This window comes from Gouania willdenowi (genome assembly GCF_900634775.1).
Source record: "Gouania willdenowi chromosome 24 unlocalized genomic scaffold, fGouWil2.1 scaffold_320_arrow_ctg1, whole genome shotgun sequence".
Classification (NCBI taxonomy): Eukaryota; Metazoa; Chordata; class Actinopteri; order Blenniiformes; family Gobiesocidae; genus Gouania; species Gouania willdenowi.
Genome location: NW_021144848.1, coordinates 2505560 through 2526587, shown reverse-complemented (window position 1 = coordinate 2526587; position 21028 = coordinate 2505560). Strand labels below are relative to the sequence as shown.

The 21028-nt window shown below is 35.7% G+C and overlaps 1 protein-coding gene across 14 annotated transcripts in view; it reads right to left on the bottom strand.

The window, feature by feature from the left end:
- Positions 1-21028, bottom strand: part of afdna (afadin, adherens junction formation factor a) — a 129571-nt gene that overhangs the window by 33605 nt on the left and 74938 nt on the right. For all 14 annotated transcript variants that reach the window (XM_028440642.1, XM_028440649.1, XM_028440650.1 and 11 more), the window contains 7 exons: positions 19597-19742; positions 19318-19412; positions 16627-16892; positions 15715-15858; positions 13312-13510; positions 13114-13220; positions 10957-11037 (listed from right to left, as the gene is read on the bottom strand). In XM_028440642.1, the coding sequence (XP_028296443.1) occupies positions 10957-11037; positions 13114-13220; positions 13312-13510; positions 15715-15858; positions 16627-16892; positions 19318-19412; positions 19597-19742 (1038 nt within the window). The remainder of the gene's footprint in view (positions 1-10956; positions 11038-13113; positions 13221-13311; positions 13511-15714; positions 15859-16626; positions 16893-19317; positions 19413-19596; positions 19743-21028) is intronic.

The following is a 21028-nucleotide window of genomic DNA, read 5'->3' as shown; positions in this document are numbered from 1 at the left end:
AAGAGCCTCTGTTCAAGAACCAACCGCAACATTTGCCATTTGGGGAAAAAACAACCAACACAAGTGATAAAAAGCTCTCGTGGGAATTCCCAGCAGGCCTGGAGGAAGTGGGAGCACCATGAGACGATCAAAGGGTCACGACGTCTAAAGAGAGAAAGCATGTCGTGCTCTGTGGACCATTGTTTAAATCCTCACTGTAGGATTATTGCTTAAAAGTAGGGATGCACCAGATTGGATTTTTCGTTGGCTGATATTCGACATTTTACAGTTTCAACTTACGTTCATAAAACACGTCCTGTTTATTAATGACAATTAGTTTTAAACCAAACAATGACAATATCTGCAGCTTGTCCTACTTAAATCTTCTATTTAAGCAAAAAACTGCATTTATACAGGATATAATCAAACCACTGGGGAATCTGTGAATAAGATCCTGCACTTTCTTATATTAGCCTTTACAGCAACTGGGCGGCCCTCGCTTCAATTATAGAAACACACTAGAAAACAAAAACGCACAACAACCACAACCTCAAAACGAGAGAAAAATATTAAAAAATGAGAGAAATTCACAAAATGAAAAACAGAACACTTAAAATAACAGGAAAAACACTTCAAAAATACAGAAAACAACAAAAACCTGAAATAACAGGAAAATACACTAAATGACTTCAAAAACACCCAAAACGACTTGTAACACAAAACAAGAAAAAAAGCTGAAAATACACAAAATGAGTTTCACAAAGATCTGAGGCACTCAGAGAGACTGTTGTTAAAAAGCCTTTATTCCATGAGGGATATTTAATCATAAAAACATGTTTCAGCCTAACAGGCCTTCATCAGGGCAGTGACAAAATGGCTGCCAAACTACTTCCTTTCAAAATTACAATTAAAATCTGTAGAGCAGTTTAGTCAGTGATGTTTAAAAACATGAAAAATGGATTATACAGGATTGATACATGGAGATTTTCTAAACATGTATTAAATTAGAGCCCAGAAAAAGCTGTAAAAGAAAAGCTACAAAAAAGAAGAGAAATCTAGTTCCTCATTATATATCCAGAAAGACTCTCTTTGGAGGAGTGATTTTAATCTATCTCCTCCTCTGATTGAGTTTTGTATTTTCTCATTACCAGATCTTTTCAGAGAGTTACAGCTACCATGATTAGCCTCTTTGTAATGTACAGCCATAGGATAATGTGGGTTTTCTGTTTTAATGGCGTATTTATGTTCAGCCAATCTTACTTTTAGTTGACACTTAATTCTCCTGATGTAGAAACGCCCACAGGGACATTCCAGTCTGTAAACTACACAACGAGTGTTGCAGTTTATAAAAGATAAATGTCAAATGTTTTCCTGTGTTAACATCTGTAAAGTACCTGGTTCTTGTCATGTTGTCACAATGATTGCTATTCCCACATTTATGACGACCTACTCTAGTAAGTAAGTGAGTACTACTAAGTACTTTCTATCTGCTCTACAGTCTAAACAGGTTTTTTTGGTCTTTAAAGGGAAGATAGCTTCTCACCAGTTTATTGTTTAAGGTAAGGGCTCGTCTGGAGCTGAATGTAGGGGCATCAGGACGGGCTTCTCTAAGACAGCGATTCTCAACTGGTGGGTCGGGACCCAAAAGTGGGTTGCGGACCTGTACTGGGTGGGTCATGGACAGCTGGTCAAAAATAAATAAATACTTCATATTTCTCATGTTGGACTTGTCTTTTATTTTGAAAGAAACTTTTTGTTTGACAGGCATGCTGTAAAATGCGTGTTACACAGGAAAATATATAGATTTATGTTTTAAAAAAGATTATACAGTATATGTGTGTTTTCAACAGCTATTTTAGAAAAAAAATTATTTGGTATAAAAAAATTAAAACTGGGTCACGATTTAATGACCGTGGGTGAGACCAGTTGAGAACCACTGTTCTAAGAGATGAGTCACTTTTCAATATATCCCAATTATTTGTTTGATTTGATTTGCTTTGCAGTTATACTGCGTCACAACATAAACTTGATTAGGTGACTGTTGATACGTTTGCTCTTAAACCAGTAGCTGCTCTCTAGGAAGATATTTTGCTTTGCTGTAAGCTGTGTCAATAGTCTTCTTTGGACATCCTCTCTTCTCAAATCTGTGACTCAGATCTTTGGCATTTTTCTCAAAATCATTCGTTGAATCACAGATTCGTTTGACTCTGAAACTGACCAGAAAGTATGTTGTCAATACGCCATGGAGGGCTGAAACTGTCACCAACATTATCTTTAAAGACAAAGACATTGTTAGTTAAAGTCCATTCTGTGAGTTGCAAGATGAATGCAGCAGGGGGCGTCTGTCCTGGTTGAGTCTTTTCCAAGTAATGTGAGAGAGCTTCCAACCCTTCCTCCTGGTCAATATTTGTGTAAAGGGATTCAACATCCATAGTCACAAAAGTGCTGGCCCTATATTTCTAATTTCTTTAATGTTATTGAGAAAGAGGGCAGCTCTAACACAAATGATTTAATGTGAAAGTCAACACATTCTGATGCTGGTTCTGTGATAGATTCATTCCCACTTATTAAAGGTCTTCCAGGTGGGTTTTCTAGATTCTTATGGACTTTCGGAAGCATATAAAAAGAAGGGATTCTAAGGTTTTCACAGCAAAAAGTCATGTTCATTCTGAGTAATCCACCTTTGATGCTTTGTAATTAAGAGTATTTCTTTAAGTTCTGTCTTTATTTGCTCTGGAGGATTAGACAATAAAAGCTTGTAGCTCAGCTGTCTCAAGGCCTCTGTAATGTACTGGTCTCTGCCCACCACCACCACTGCTACTCCTTTGTCTGCTCTCTTGATGATGATGTCATCATTAGTCGAAAGCCATTTCAGTGCCTCATTGTCTTCTTTTGACAGGTTCCCGTCTTTTTTCATCTTTGATGCAGTTTGTCCACTTCATTTGTTACTTTTCTGTAAAATGTGTTCAAAGTAGGATAGAATGTGGCAGGAATGAAGGTGTTCTTGGGCGTAAATAATGTTTGTGTAGATTCTGTCTGAATATGAGAGCGAGAGGCAGCTTGATTGGGGTTAGTGTTATACCAAACTTTCAGCTGGAGATTGTGATGAAATTGAAATGAGTCTATCTTGTATGAAATTCTTTAGTTGTGTTTGTGGGGGCAAAAGTTAGACCTTTAGACAACACAGAAAAATGACTAGGTGTGAGTGGAACACCTGATAGGTTAATCACCTGTTCATTCTGGTCTTGGGCTTTTTGTAGACTTGCCTCTTCCTCTTCTGGTCTTTCGTCTTGTTCTGTTGTCTCTCTTTGGTCTTGATTCTAAAAAATGTGTTGAAGAGTCGTCGTCCATCTCTGAATGGTCTTTATCGCTGCTTGGCAGTTGAAAGGAAACGGTTCTTCTCCTTTGTGGCTGGGTTCTGTGGTAGGTTCTTTGCTTCCATGTGTAAACTTTGTCTTCTTTGTAGTCAGATTGGTCTCTTTTGAATTTTGTCAGTTTTACTTGTTTTAGGTCATTCTGTAGTTGTTCCAATCCTTTTATTTCCTTTTCAAATGGGAGGTGTTGTTCTGCAAAGTGTGTAAATATCTCTTCTTTCAGTGTAGCCATCTCCTCCTGAAGCAGGCTTTTTTGCTTCTTAGCCTCTTCTATGAGCAGTAAGATCAGGTCAAGGAAGCACTTGTTTAAAATGACCTCCCATTTCTGCTTAAAGAGTGGATCTCCAAAGCCAAATGAAGGAAATTTCTGTATTAATCCTCTTGGTATCGACAATGTTATCATGTGTAACTGTAGTTTTAGCTCCTTTTCTGAACATTTTTTGAGTTCTTAATAAAACTTCTTGACATCTGTAGTTTGTGGGGAGCTCTGATCAAGCAAGGTGTCTGAAACTATAATGCTCCCACCTTCTTCCTTTGAGTAAGAAAAAGAGTCAGTGGCCATCTTCTGTGAGAGCAGATGCACAGAATACACAAAATGACTTCAAAAAAACAAAAAATTACAAAAAATCACAAAACAATGGGAACACACAACAACAAACATGAAACGAGAAAAATATTTCAAAAAATGACAGCAATTTACAAAACAATGACAGAAAGCCACAAAACAACAACAAATATACACAAAATGACTCGTAAAACACATAACAACAACAAATCCTGAAATAACAGGAAAATACACTTAAAAATACCCAAAACAATCACAAAATAACACCAAAAACACACAAAATGACCACAAAACCTGCTGTTGTTTCCTGTGTTAATGCTTAGATCAGATGATTATTCTAATGTGACCCTTAGATTAGATACTGTTGTAAAGCAGCCTTGGTGAAACGTGAGTAACACTGAGTAATGCTGCTGCTGCTGCTGCTGACCACGTCCATCTCATCATAACCACAGCTGAGCATCTTTGAGCCGATGTAAAGCACTTAATGAGCTTTAAGTCAAGTTAAATTCTTCCATTTATCTTTAAAAAAACAACTTCTTCCACTGAAAACCACAAAGAGACCAAAGTGTAAATGTGTTCCAGGCACAGGTTTGCTCCGTCATCGGTGCAGCGTCCCCACATGCCAGGACCGGGACAAACTGAGCAAACATTGCACTTTCCAAATCTGCAAAGAAGGAATGTTCTGTTCTGATAAAGCAGCAAACACTGCCACAACATCAGAGGAGGAGGAGGAGGACGAGAGGAAAATGCAAACAATGACTTAAAACACAAGCACACAGGTTTGAAACAGCCACTGATGAACTGGTTTGTTCAGCAGAACAATGTGTGAACCCATTGAAAGAAGCTTTAACCCTGAGACAATAAACAATATGTGCTTATTTTTACAATCAATACATAAATGAAGGAAATAATACATTTAAAAATCTATAAATTATTTAATTTTACACATCTACAATGTCTAATTATTTTGCTAAAACCCTGAGAGGATAAACAATGTGTTTTTACAATAAATAAATAAATAACTGTTATTTAAATAAAATCTGATCATCTTAATTAATACATTTCAATCTAAATCTATAAATAACCTAGTACTAGTACAAATATGCTAAAAATTAATAATAATAATAATAATAATAATTCTAAAAATCTGACATTTAAAAAAAAAAATAAACTAGGATTTTATTTAGCATAATAATAAAATAATACATCTAAAAATCTGCTTATGTTTACAATAAATAAAAAACAGTGTTTATTTAAAAAAATCTGATAATGTTAACTAATAATGAATTTTAAAAATCTATAAATAATCTAGTATTAGTAAAGAGATACAAAAAAAATAATTATATTTATGAATAATAAATCTAAAAAAATATGACGACATTTAAAAATATTATGTAATAAACTATGATTTTATTTTGCACATCTACAAAATGTAATTATTTTGTTCAATGTGTTTATTTTTAATACAATAAATAAATAACACTAAAATACAAATGAATAAATAAATTCATTATCAATAAATACAAATAATCTAGTACTGGTAAAGTGATGCTAAAAAATAAAATAATGTTTAACAATAACACATCTAAAATATGTGCATAAATATATTGTTTAATACATTAGGACTTTATTTAACACATCTACAATATGTAATTAGTCATTTTAAGATTTTTAAAGCTGAGAAATTTACACAAACGTCCCTTAAAACCTTGTGTTGAATGTGGCTAAAATCTGTGATGGTTGGTGAGCCTGCAGTGAAACATTAGTTTAAATATAGTAGAAAGACGTTACACTATACCTGGTCTCTCCTGCCCACCACTGAAAACCACATGCTGCTGCACACCTGCTTTTCATCCACTGAGAGGCTTTTTAAAAACGCTTCTAATCCATTCCCCCAAAATCACTGTTTACACTCGCAAACACGGGAGGTAAATAAAAAAAACTCCTTTAAAAGTGCTCCGAGGCAACAAAAAGGAGAATAAAGGTTAAAAGGTGCACGTGGACACACTTTTTGTGTAAAGGTCCAGCATGGACGAGTGAAATTCCTCCAATGTTCCCAAAGTGCTGAGAAATTCCTGCCACGGCTCCTAATTACAGTGTTTGTCAGGCACAAGTCCATCCAGAGGTGATGTGACGGCTGCCGGAGACAGAGGTGGAGCCTCAATGGCAACACACACACGCACGCATTCACACACACACACACACACGCGCATACACACACAGTGTTATATAAGAGGACAGAGCAGGGGCCGGTGAACGAAAGCAGAGTTCAAGCAGCTGCTGGCTCTACCTGCTGCTCACACACACACACACACACACGTACACACACACACACACACACACACACACACAGTCAAAAACAAACAGTGACAGAGTTTCCTTCCAGCTCTTCCTCCTCCACACAGGAAACGCTGACACTGGAGCTATTCACGCTCCAACCAAAGTGTTTGCACCCTAAACATCACAGCATGGTAACAACCTTAATATTCCATTTTTATTTATTTTCTATTGTATTTATTATCATCTCACTGTTTTACTGTGTTTTAGATATTTGTCTCCATTATGGATACTGAAGGGTAAAACTAAACATAAATGACTCCGAAAACACAAAACTGCAACAAAATGACTCCAAAACTAGTAATAAATCGATACATCGTTTTTTACGTGTATCGGCATCGGCCGATGCGGGCTGCTGCATTCGCCAATCTGCATTATTTACAGAGAGCAGATTTATTTTTTACTTGTTCTTGTTCTACATCGTCTGTTTTTAATATTTGATAGGTTTTTTTTTTTAACTTGCTGTCGTTCTACCTCACCTTTGTTAATTTCAGTAAATGTTCCTTTTTTAAAAATTGAAACTCGTACAATTTGTTATCATCAATGTGTAATTTTTATGATGTTAACTCACTCAGTGCCATTGACGAGATAACTCGTCATTTGAGTTTTTTTTCACGGGGATTACTAGAAAACACCCTGGTGGAGGTCCCTCATCAATCTAAGCTGTGGGGTGATGTAGTGACCAACTGTGCCCTGAAGATGGCAGCAGTGCACCTTTAGATGAGAGATGAGCCACTGATGCTACCCAGCAAAGCAGGAAGAAGCAGGAACGAGTGAGATTATGGCGCTACAGAGTGATATTGTGACGTATCCAGCAGCTCACAGCTCCACATACTAACACAGAACATGTGTGGACATGAGTGGATTATTGATAATGTTGTGATCGTGAGATAAAACCATCAACTAACCGGGCCAAACGGGTCATCACTGCGTGTCGGGAGGAAGAGGAAGTTGCGTGTGTGCAGACTGACGGGAGAGAAAGTTGGAGGAACGCCAAAATACAGTAAGAAATCCATTTAACTCTGACCCAGATAGATAAATAATAATAATAATTTTGCCATCAAAAGCCTGGTCTCAGTGTTTTTTTGTAGTTTTATATAAGGAAACAATGTTCAGATGTTAGAGTTGTCACTAAAGCAAAAAAAAAAAAAAATTGCTTTAAAGTCACTGACAGGGTTTTTTAGTAAAAAGCTTTTTTCTCAGCTTTTTGCTCTGAAACTGATGATTTGTGTAAAACTTGCTCTATTCGACGGCTGATTACAAAAGAACGAAACGACCCAGAAACAATTTCCTTTTTTATGAAAGTAGAGGCTTCAATCTTTCAGAATCTGGTGTCAGATTTCAGATAGTCATAGTAGAAAATATTCTGTGGGTCTTTAAAAATCAGTCAAAATGCTGAAAAACGGCTGGCACTGAATGAGTTAATTGAGGGAGCAAAAGTAGTATCGGCTCCAAATATCGGCTAAAGAAAATCTGCATTCCGTATCAGTAGTCAGCTCAGACTGATGGAAAAAATATAGGTATCGGCCCTAAACAATCCATATCGGTCAATCCCTACCAAAAACACACCAAACTGCAACAAAACCACACAAATGACACCAAAAACACAAAAAATGACACCAAAAATACACAAAACTGATACAAAATACACAAAATGACTCCAAAAACACAAAACATCAACAAAAACCACACAAAACTCCAAGAACACAAGAACTGACACATTTTGTGTATTTTGTTGTTGTTTTGCATATCGTTCTGCTTTTTTGTTGCATTTATGTAACATCTTTGATTATTTACGCTGTGTTTTTCTGTAATTATTATGTTTTTATTATGTTCATTTGTGTATTTTTCTGATATAATATTTTAAGTCATTTTGCATATTTTTGTGAGTTGTTTTTGTGTATTTTTGGAGTAATTTAGGTTTTTTTGGGTCTTGCGTCTTAATCCCTCCTGGGATTAATAAAGGAATTCTGATTCTGATTATGGGTGTTTTTGTTGCCATTTTTTGTATTTTTCTGTAATATTCTATGTTTTCTGGTATTTAGCAATCTTTTGAGTAAATTTAGTTTTCTTCTGTATATTTTAATAGAGGGGCCGTGCAGATTAAGTCGGAGGGCCGCATGTGGTCCCCGGGCCACGAGTTGCCCATGTCTGCTATAAAGGAAGCCTGTGTTAAATGTCTGACTCCACCTTAGTCATAGTGTGTGTGTGTGTGTGTAGCATTTCTAATCCAGTCAAACCTTCACTCATCTCGACCCTCGTCATTAAAATTAAACAAGAACATGCCTTTCAGAAGCAAAAATCACCTCCTACACATCAAAGCAGAAAGCCTTTGATGTTTGACCTTAAACAGTGAAACACACATCAATCATTTCTGTGCAGCGTCACTGTTTAGTCTCAGCGCTGCAGTCAGACTCAACAATGACAACATTCACAGCAGTTCTTTAATTCACACTAAACTGATGATTACTTTCATATTCAAGCACAGATGTATCAGTAGAAAACGTCACAATCACACGTCTATGTGTCATTAAATGTATTTTAACTGTTAATTAGTAACCGTAAAAAAACAAAACATTTCAAATAGGGTTCCAAAATTCTTTGAATTCTCAAAGTTGAAATTTTTCCATGGGAATTAACAGAAATTAACGTGAAATTCCTATGAATATTTCCCATGAGAAGTTTATATTTTTTAATAATCTCGAGCTTAAGTTCCCGTGAAAATTCACTGGAAATGTTCGGCCCCTTTGCGACCCTATTTGGAAAGAAACAGAAATAACAAATCTTGTGATATTTCAATGAATTACGGACTTTTGGGACTAATATTGAGTGTTTCCACGACACTTTTCCTCCTGAAAGAAGTAGCTAAATGTGTAGAAAACTGACGTACATGTCAAATCTCAGCGTGACATTAAATAACTCAATTAACCGCATTAGGATTGGCATGATTTTACAGTTAGTAATGACATCTCAGAACAGAAGTACAAAACAACTACATTAAAAAAAATAAATCATAATTACTTCAAAAGAACACAAGATGACTACAAAAATAGACAAGAATAACGATATAGAAATACACACGATGAGGGCAAAAATATGCAAAACGGCAACAAAAATACCCAAAAACTTAATAATTTCAGAGAAATACACAAAAGACAGCTCAAATAATCAAAACTACAACAAAAATGCAACAAAAAAGCAAAACAATATGCAAAACAACAACAACATACACAAAATGAGAACGAAAATACACATGAAATTATAGAAAATGGCAACAAAAATAAACAAAATAACTCTAAAAACACATAAAACAATAACAAACCCACAAATAATGAGAAATAATATACAAAACAACAAAAAACACAACTAAAAAAATGCACAAAAGGACAAGAAAAATATACAAAAGATAATTAAAACACCCAAGATGACTGCTGCTTAAAACCCCAAAATATACAAAAAACAATAACAAAAATACACGAGAACAAATACACAAAAAAATCATAATTACTCCCAAAACAAAAAATGCTGACTCTATAAAAACAGAATATTTAAGAAAAAAACATGAAAAACGATGACAAAAATACCCATAAGACAACTAATCTCTTACTATTACAATAAATCTAAATGACTCCAAACACACACAAGATGGCTACAAAAATACACAAAAATACATAAGCTGATGGCAGAAATGTGCAAAACCACAGCAAAAATACACAAAATAACTCCATAAAAAGTAATAATTACAGAAAAATAGACAAACAACTAAAATAATCAATAACTTCCAGGAAAGCTGGAGAGACAGAATTTGGCAAAATTCTAAATGTTGCAGTTTAATCAGGAGCAGCATTTTCCATTATTTCCCTAATTATTTAAATTTTCTAAGAATTTCATTTTCTTTTGTTACTAAGAAATAGATGCAGCAGGAAACAAACGGACCGGACTCCTCATCGGAGGATATTATAGTGACTCACAGGAGAAAAATTCAGACTAAACAACACCAAAGGCCCATAAATGTCAACAGACGAGTTGGAAACACCCACATTATTTTTGGGCTTTACTGACAGACTCCTGCTAGTGCATGACTTCATCACACACGCACGCACGCACACACACACACACAAAAAAGAAAATATTGCTTATAAAATGTCTTTAATTCCTGAATTTTTGCTTACGATTCTTGACATTTTGTTTGTGATTCTTGATATTTTGCTTGTGATTCTTAACTTTTTGCTTGCGATTTATACGTTTTTACTTGCGATTCTTAATTTTTTACTTATAATTCTTGACGTTTTGCTTACGATTCTTGACTTTTTGCTTACGATTCTTGATGTTTTGCTTGTGATTCTTGATGTTTTGCTTGCGATTCTTGACGTTTTTTCTTGCATTGAACTGAGGGACAGCTCAGTGACCTGAACGTTAATCGGTGTCTATGGTTCTTTACGGTGGGGGCAGGAGCATTAACCCAAAACACAGCATTAAACCAACAGATGAAGAACTATGGCATTACTTAGTTATGTGAGAGCGCTCAGAGCAGAAACTAAAATTGAGGGCGTAAAAACAGCACATCATGTGTAATAAATCATCACTGCCAGCCCATAAATGTCAACAGATGAGTTGGAAACACCCAAATTATTTATCACACTCCTGCAAGTGCATGACTTCACCACTCACACACAGACACACACAAGCATGTGTTCCTACCTTTGCTGCCACGATGCTCAGGCCCATGCCGTTGTGCTTCTTCAGGGTTACCGTGACAACCTCCGGCTCTTTCCTCATTGGCTGCAGAGACAAAAGGACAGGACGGTGAGAGACGGCAAGTTTAATAACTTCAGAGAAAGTTGTAGAGGGCGATGCTTCCGTCGGGCTGGGAAACCATGAGCAGAGTGATGAGGCCGAGATGGACCCACGGAGGGAGGGGTGAGGGAGGGTGAGGCAGGGAAGGAATGAAGCAGGGAAGACCACAGAGGAACCTGTGGTCCCTGGACATGAGTCAAGAATGGAAACCACATCAGAGCTGCCCACGTACACACGCAGTGCACAATCACAGCCTGCTACACACAGCAGGGCTGGGTTACTGGGTGGGGAGAGACGCACAAAAACATGAAAAACAAGCAGAAGTTCCACTGTTTGGAAACCTTTAGTTGTCTTATGGGTTTTTTTGTCATCATTTTTTGCATTTTTCCGTACTAGTGTATGTTTTTATAGTTATTTTGAATGAAATTTTCAATTGAGTGCATGAACAGCGTGACACACTGAACTCACATGCAACTTGGCAGCCCAGGGGCCACATGCAGCCCTCGGTCAATATTTATGTGGGCCCCAAAACAAGCGCACAAAATAACTCCAGAAACACACACAACATAAACAGACAAATGACTCCAAAAACACAGGAACTAACAAAAACACACAAAGGGCTCTAAAAACACTCCAAATGACAACAAGAACACACAATACCGCAACAAAAACACAAAAAACAGTAACTAAAATATGTGAAAAACCACAAATAACTAAAGAAAACACACAAATGACTCCAAGAACACACACAAAAAACACACATGCAACAATAATAGATATTATTTAATTGTATTTGGTTGTTTTCACTTCATAAATACTTTGAGGGTGTGTGTGTGTGTGTGTGTGTGTGTGGCCTACATTTTGTAAAGACTGCCATCATGAAACAGTAGTAGAAGTGGAAAAAACACTTTAATTACAAAGGAAGTGGCTGTGTGTCTGTGAGATTGTGTGTGTTGTCTAAAAAGGTCTGTAATTTGTCTTGCAGCAGCTCCTTCATTAACCTCTGTTCTGCTATTTGGTGTTGATGGATGTGTGTGTGTGTGTAACTATAATCATTTCCCTCCAACAGTGGTGTGGACACGAGCCTGATCTCCCAGGTTTATGTTTTCTAAAAATAGTCTGAATAGAGCTTTTATCGCTGTAGCTTTACGAAACGTTACCTTTTTTAGTCATTTTATCACATCAAAGAAAAAATCCCTGTAAATCCTGCTTCAGAGTCGTCCACAAGGACCAGACGCAAAAAGTCCAAGATTGAAAGTGAAAGGTCTGAATTTATGGGCTGGAAATATTACTTCTGATTTTGTTTCAGATATTTAAAAGCTAAAGAAATAAAAGGTCAAAGTGAAAATAAAAATATTGTGTCAGATTGATGTAAAAAGCCCTTTTTTGTTGTTCAGGATCATCATTCTCACTTCTTTCAAGTACAACATCTGAAGTTGAATGACTTCAAGAACACACAAAATGACTCCAAACACACACAATACAGCAACAACACAAAAAACGTCAAAAACAGGTGAAAAGGCAAAAAAAACCAAAACACAAAAAAAAAAAAACACACACTCAAACACGAACGACTCCAACAAAACAAGATATAACAACAATAACACATAAATAGTTCCAAAAACCCACCAAATGACACAAATAACTCCCAGAACACACAAAAAAAACACGTCCCCTCGTCCTCATCTGTCTTTAAGAGCAGCATTTTAAATAATAAGCAGTCAGTGTTACAGTCCACTAGTGATCATTATCTAGTGACAGATATCAAAAGGAACAAAAACTAAAAACTCAAACTAATTAACAGGAGACAAACATACATCAATCTTCTCAAAGACCGTGTCAAGCAAAACCATATTAAACCATTTATGATGTAATAGTGGAGCTAGCTCAGTGGTCAATGACACATGTTTCTGTGGTGTCATAACACATTTATTTCTGCTTTACTCAGACTTTAAGCAGATAAACACTGACAGCTTTAAAGCCTGTGATGGGTCACCAGTTAGAACGATGACCAGTTGAAGTGCTACACCAACGTATGTACAAAGCTTGAGAAATCCTCACCGTCTCCGACGTGTCTACGTTGGAGAAGTGGTTGTCGCAGTCGGCTCCTTCGAAGTGGACGGTCCAGGTCCCGGGTGAGCGAGGGTGGGGCGTTAAGCGACAGAAGCCTGCAGTGCAGCGGGCGGAACCGCACACACACACACACACAGACACACATGTCAGTGACACGACTGGGTTCTGGAGGAAGAGGAAGCTCACCTCTCTGCAGCAGTGGGTCCAGGAAGTCCTGCAGGCCGTTGGGGAGGCTGCGTACCACGTCACACGAGTACCCGTCCTCAGGCAGCAGGAAGGGCAGCTGCAGGTCCGGGTCCTCCTCCAGCTGCACCTCTCTGCCATCGCTCCTCGCCAGCTCATCCGCCGTGTTCTCCGCCACCGCCACCACGTGGTCGATCAGCTCCTGAGCGCACACAGCGAGGATAGGACTGTGTAGGACTGATTCCAGATGGTATCACATCTGATTTATTTCTAGCAGCTGTTTTCATGCAGTCTGTGGTTGTCTCAGCTCGTTTACGGTGTTACAGTCCAAGTGGTTTCCAAATAAACTGGTGACTCACTATCGACTTTGTTGCAGGTGTGAGGCAAACCACAGATAATGGAAAATTTTACATTTGATGCTACATATGTGTTTTCCATGTTTTAATAGCTAGCGCTAACAACGACAGCTGTCTCTCTCACACACACACACACACACAAAATACCAGAATATTTACCAGGGTTGGGGTCAATTACCCATGTTCAATTAAAATTCAAATACAATTACAATGACCTGCAATTTTTCATATTACAATCAAATTGCTAATATTTTGTATCCTCAAAATGTCAATTATAATTACATTCTCAATTACATGTAATCCCAATTACTGAGCCTAATATAAATAACCTATCTAACTTGCTTCCTGTCTATTGATCACTTTGTTAGGCTTCATAATCATTTTTTCTAACCATAAGCCTTTTTTTATTAAATGGTAAAATGTGTGAGAGCCTGATATGAAACATATTTTAATAATTGTTAACTACATACTGTATGTGTACAACTGTACATCGACAGTTTTGCTTTATATTATAATTGACCATTTTTTTATAAAATTTGCACAGCAATTGCAATTACAAAGACAAAACTCAATTACAATTCAATTACAATTACAACAGCAACAGATTTTTAAAATTACAATTATATTAACAATCACACCATAATTGTAATTAATTATCAATTATCCAATTACAATTGATCCCCAACCCTGGTATTTACATTTTTTTTATTATAAATAGAAAAACACACGAAAGCCCACAATAATACATAAATAATTATCAAACAATAATAATTCAATAATAAAAATAATGTATAATAATTACTGTATATGATAAAATAAATTATTCAACAATAAAATAAAGATTCCAAATAACTATCAAAAAGTTTAATTTCAAAAGAAAACAATATAATAAATATATATATATATATATAATCCTAATATTAGTGTTTATAAATTAAATCCTGCTGTCAGAAGTGTGAGAAAGAAGCCAATTACAAACATTTTTTTAGTGTTTTTTTCTGCAACCTGATGAAAATGGTTGAGAAGCTTCGCTGGAATGTAAATGTACATTATAGTAAAGTAAATCTTCTGTTAAATTCTGAAAAATAATCTATGACTGCCGTGGGAACTGTCACCTTGACTCTCCCTTAAACAGTGCACTGACACGCTCTGGTGGCTGAAGTTAGCGAGTAGTCACCGACTGTTCTATCCTCAGGGTTTGTGTGTCTACAACAGTCCGTGATTAACTCCCTAACTTAAGCCACCAGAGCGTTGTTTAAGGGAGAGTAAAGGTTGCTTAATCAGGACTATACTGCATGCTGGGAAATTAAATATAAAATTAATTATGTATACTGTATATATGATCCTTTATTCATTTATTATTATTATTATTATTATTGTTTCTGGTTTGTTTTTTGTTCTACAAATACTAAAATTAATACATTATAGGTATTACATATTAAGTCAATTTAAATATCAAAGTAAAAATGTATTAGATTAAATATTAAAAACATATATAGATTTTTTTAATGATAAAGAAATACAGCCATAATAAATACATATTAAGGAAATGTTAAATTACATCAAATAATTTTTTTGTTACAATTGTATTAATTAGAAATTATTTCCTCTCATCCAATTAAAAAAAGTAAACATATAATAATTAATACATATCAAATTAATAGTTATATTAAATCAAATTAAAATATGAAGTTAGATTAAATTGTTGATGTTTTGAGTGTTTTTGGAGTCGCTTTGTGTGTTTTTTAATAATTTTATTAAAAAAGCAGCACACGCTGTTAAATGATCTAAAAATCAGGCTGAATGTTTCAGTCTAATAAAAAACAATGGGATGTTTACAGGCAGTGGGACCGTGTGACATCATCAATCATGTGATTTAAAGATGGATGCACACAGGCTCTAAAACTGTAAAGTAGTCCTATTTTTATTAAAACAAATGTGTTTTGTTTGGCATAGATATTTTAAAAAGGTCATTTCAAAGGTTTGAGTCCAGATTTGTAAAATCAGTGGAGGATCACGTTTAATCTACGTCTGAAGGTGTGTGTCTCACCGGCGGTATGTAAGGCTCGTCGGGCGCACAGTGATAGTTGGTCATCAAAGCGTGGAGCTGCAATGAGTTGAGTTTGAAGCAGGTGTTGTGGATGTTCTGGACGTCCTGCATGGAGTACTTGTCCATGGTGAGCAGTGTGGTGGCCTGGAGGGGACACACAAACACACAATGAGACGCACACGTAAAACTACAAATAGCTCCAAACAAACACCAAATGACGACAATAACACACAAAATGATTCAAAAAACACAATATACAACAAAAATTACAGCAATTTCATTTGATTTCACTATTACTCAATATGCATTGATAATAATGTATTTTTTTATAATTTCTTAAAAAATGTATTAGAGAAAATTATTTTGATGAATACAATTAATGCAAAAATCTATTTCATGTAACTTAATATTTTCTTAAATGTATTTTTTATTTTTTTTTAAATGTACAGTAGTCATACATATAGTTTTAAATATTTAATCTAATACATATTTTATTTTACTTAATATGTAATACGTAATTTACTTACTATGTATTCATTTTAATATTTGTAGTTTTTATAAATGTATTTCATATTTAATTTCCCAGCATGCAGTACAGTCCTGATTGAGCAATTTTAGATTTATTGTAATTTAATATTTCCTTAATATGTATTATTTCAATATTTGTAGAAAAATCGACATTATAATACATTTTAATTTGATATTTAAAGATAAATAATATGTAATAATAAGTATTTAATGTGTAATTATTTGCCAATATTTTAAATTATCTTACTTTAATACACAATTTTTTATTTTATATTTAATTTCAGTAGTAGAGTCCTGATTAATTTCTCTGTCTCTCTGTATTTAAATGGGAAATGCACAAATGTATAATTTTGAATGAAACGAAGGACAATGACTAGATAGTACCTGTACGATGCGGCTGAGGTGGCAGTCTGCTGCCAGCTCCAGGCCTTGTTTCTCGGCCCAGGCCTCGATGTGGCTGAGCTGCTGGCGGAGGATGGCCCCCCAGTAGTGGCAGCACAGCCCAGAGTCGGTGTCCGTCACCAGCTTGTTGAACAGCCACATGTTGATGAAGTGGAAGAGCTGAGAGAACAGCTGGATGGTCAGCGCCGCGTTCACACGGCAACGGCGCAGTAACGACATCGCTCCGGTCAGCGTGTGCAGGACGTCTTCTGCAGCAGGGTGAGACAGGACAGTGAGGACAGGTGAGGGCAAGTTTGGGACACACCACCCATCTCTACCTTCATACGTCCATCTTCTTATCTTACCTTTCACTGTCCTGTTTATCATCTCGTCCTGTTTTATTTCATTTTATAACTTTTTCCCAGTTTATTAATTTAATATCTCATTTGCTTGTCCTGTCCTATCTTTTCATTTTGTCTCATGCAGTATGTAGTTTTATTATTGTTCTGTCGTCGTGTCGTATCTCATCTTACATTTTCTAATCTTATCTTTTCCTATTTTGACTTTTCTTGGTTTGTTTTGTCCTGTCTTATTTTATTCTGCTCTGTCTTGTTTTCCATCACCTTTTTTTGTCTCACACTCGTCTTGTTTATTCTCATGTGTTCTTCTGTCTTGTTCTATCATCTTGTTCCATTTTATTTATTTTTTTGGTCTTGCCCTGTCCTATATTTTTCTTTTTGTCTCATGCAGTATATCATTTGTTTGTCTTTTTTTTTTGATTATTCTCGCGTCATAGCTCATCTTATATGTAGGTGATTGTCTGTTCCTGTTTTGTCTTGTCGAGTCATATAATGCCCTGTCTTTTCCATCATCACCATGTTTTTTGTTTGCTAAACCTTTCATTTTGTTTGCTTATACCTTATCTAATTGCTCTTGTTGCTTCTTTTTGTCACATCTCATTTGGTTTTGTCCTGTACGGTGTATATTTTAGGACACCCTCAGGTCTCAGGAATCAGGAAAATCTCTGTCATTGGTCAGACCAAACGGACTCATGACTCAGCAAAACCTCAGTCAGATGAAAAGGCCTCACTTGTCAAATCAAAGGCCGTCAAAAGGCATGACCTTAGGTTTCAAAATAAAAGTAGTTAGACTCAACATGGTGTTTTATTTTGAAGGAATCGGAAGTACACATGACGAAGTACGATGAAAAGTTGTTCTTTAATTTTATTTTTGAAAAGTCAGATAGTTTAAAAGTTTAAGTTTATACTCTCCACCCACTCTGTGTAAAAAGTCAAAGTTTTTATTTCTGCATCAAATATTTTGTTTATTGTAAAATTGTTTCTTGCATTAATGCATATGCCATTTGTTCAAAATAAAAGAGTATGATAAAGAATTAAATAAAATAATTTGAAAAAAAAGTTAAGATATCAACATATTGTTTGATTAATAAATACATAGCTTAATGAAACTTTAATATGTCTTAACCTTTAAAAAATAAACAGAAAATAACAGCTTTCAATTAACTCTCATTCGATGCAGCGCATATTGATGACGTCAAAATAAAACATGTCATGTTTTAGAGCCTGAGGACATTGGCCACGGTTACGTGATGTTTTTTAATTCAGAATTAGTTGTTCCGAATTAAATCATTCCGAATTAAAGTGTTCTGCTTCGTGTTTACATGGAAATAGTAATTCTCTAATTGAGGTTTACATGGAAAATATATTTATTCGGCTTTATTTATTTCCGCTTTAGGTCTGGAGGTTGGGAAGGCTCTGATTGGACAGGGGGAGAACGTGATGTATCACGTCTATCAGGAAAAACACACAACAAACCTTTTATTGTCGGCTGTAACACATGAGAACTGTTTTCACCTTTATTTTGAATCAGCAGCTCAACAATAACACTTTGATCCACGGAGTGGAAAAGAGAAATAAACTAATCACTGGTAAATAAAGTCCAGTAAAACTCTGGAAAACAATAGCCAGGAATAAATATTTGTTCTCTGGTAACGTTAGTAGCTCTAACAACTGGTGCAGTGATAAACTTGGTGATATTACAGCCTGTGCAGCAGTACGGGGATGATTTTACTCCATCTCCAGGTCTTAGTATCACCCGTCTGATGAAGCCTGTTCTGTTTGTTGATCTCCATGTGTTTAATAAGTCCATGTGTCTGTGTTAATGTCTGCATGTTTATGCCTCCATCCATCCCGTTTTTTCATTATATCCATGTCTTTAAAGGCTCTTATTAATAGGGTCGGCTCTATTCCGGGCCGCCATGTTGGATTATGTCGTTAGCCAGCGCGTCATCGCCACAAGTCGCACATGCACAATACAACCGGAATTAACTTAAAGCGGAATAAGTGTTGTTAACTGTTTACAAGAAAGAGGAATTATTTAATTTGGAATTAAAAACAAAATAAACCAACTACCTAATTCGGAAATAAATAAGCATTAGGAATGACGTGTTTACAAGGTCAGATTAAAGAGGAATTAACTTTTATTCTGCTTCAAAGAGGAATTAAAGCTCCCATGTAAACGAGGCTGTTTGATCTGATAAATGACAGAGGTTTTCCTGATTCAGGTCACACACTGAGGAGGTCCTAAAATGTACATCCTAGTTCAGTCATATTTTTTCTCGTCTACCCTCCTGTTTTTAATGCTTTTTGGTTTCGTTCTGCTCGCCTTTCTCACCAATCTTGGGCCTCTGAGGGTTGTGCTCCTCGGGGTCGTCGAGGAAGGCGGGCATGTAGTTGTTCAGATCAGCCTGTAGACAGTGAACCAGGTATCTGCACAAACACACAGGTTTGTCTCCTTTATTTATCACACACACACACACACACACACACACACACACACACACACACACACACACACACACACACACACACACACACACACACACACACACACACACACACACACACACACACACACACACACACACACACACACACACACACACACACGTACTTGAAGGCCATCTGGACCAGATGTGCGAGGATGTCCTGGGCGTCTAACGTGATGCGGCTCAGGTCTCGGTCCTGCTTGATGAAGTTGAGCAGCTCGGAGGCGTTGGCCATCCAAAAAGCCAGCGCGCCTGCGATGTTCTTCTGCTTCTGTAACGCATAAGTTGTACAAAACACACACAAAGGTAAGTGGTTAGAAAAGCAGGAGCAAGAGGTTTGTTTTTTATTTTAAAAAAGAGGCAGAGAATGCTTCTGTTTGAGTGGCAGCCAGAAGGAGCAGTTGTTACATCAGGGATAGGCTCATGCCCCACCCAACCCTCGCTCACAGCCAATCCGGTGTCAGGAAGAAGAGCGGTAATCCCCAAACGCATGTTTTCTTCAAAACCGTTAAATTGTGGCGGTAACCGCTCGTTCTCCTGACACGTTGCTGTGCAGCAGGTCGACAGACACCGGCTACGTTTCTTAATTTCACGCTGCGAGCGCAGCTCGTTTCAGAGTAACTTTATGACCTTAATTAGTGAGGATGAAGGAGGAAACACATTTTAACAGCTTTGGTGTCAAAACGTGCAGAAAAGTCCTGTGCATTATGCTGATTCAGCTTTTAATTCATTATAATTAATTTCACCTTTAACTGTAAAGTTCCACTGGTCACAGTTTCATATTTAAAGTACTTATTGGACTCATTTCAGTTACTTTTTTTATTTCTAAAAGTACTTTAAAAAAAAAATATATATATATATATATATATATATATATATATAATTTACTTATGATAGACAGCTTTTATTGTCATTGTACAAGTCATACAATGGAATTTTAGCAGCTTGCAATAGTGTTACGACACCTAAAAAAATAAAATAATAATAAATTAAAAGCACATAAATATCTAGTATTTATTTTGATCATTAGTAACTTTTTTATTTGACTAATTTTAGTTACTTTTTTCTTCCTTAAAGTACTTTAAATAATTATATTTACTTATCTCTATATTTGACTAAATCTAAAAAGTAATTTTTAAAAAATCATTGCAGTTACGTTTTATTCCTTAAAGCACTTATTTGACTCATTAGTTACTTTTTTCATTTAAAGTATTTATTAATCTAATTTTAGTTGCTTTTTTGTTCCTTGAAGTACTTTATGAAAAATTATTGTATTTAATTATTTCCCTTGAAATATTTCTTTTTGACTATATATATTTACTTATTTCCTTTAAAATATTTCTTTTTCACTAATTTTAGTTAATTTTTTTCTGCTTTTTTTAAAAAGCATTGCAGTTGCATTTTGTTTCTTAAAGCACTTATTTTACTCATTAGTTACTTTTTTCATTTAAACTACTTACTCGACTAATTTTAGTTACTTTTTCTTCCCTAATTTTTAATGTTAAACTGTTGAAAAAACTCAATTCTTACAAGTTTCCTTAAATCACAACATACCAT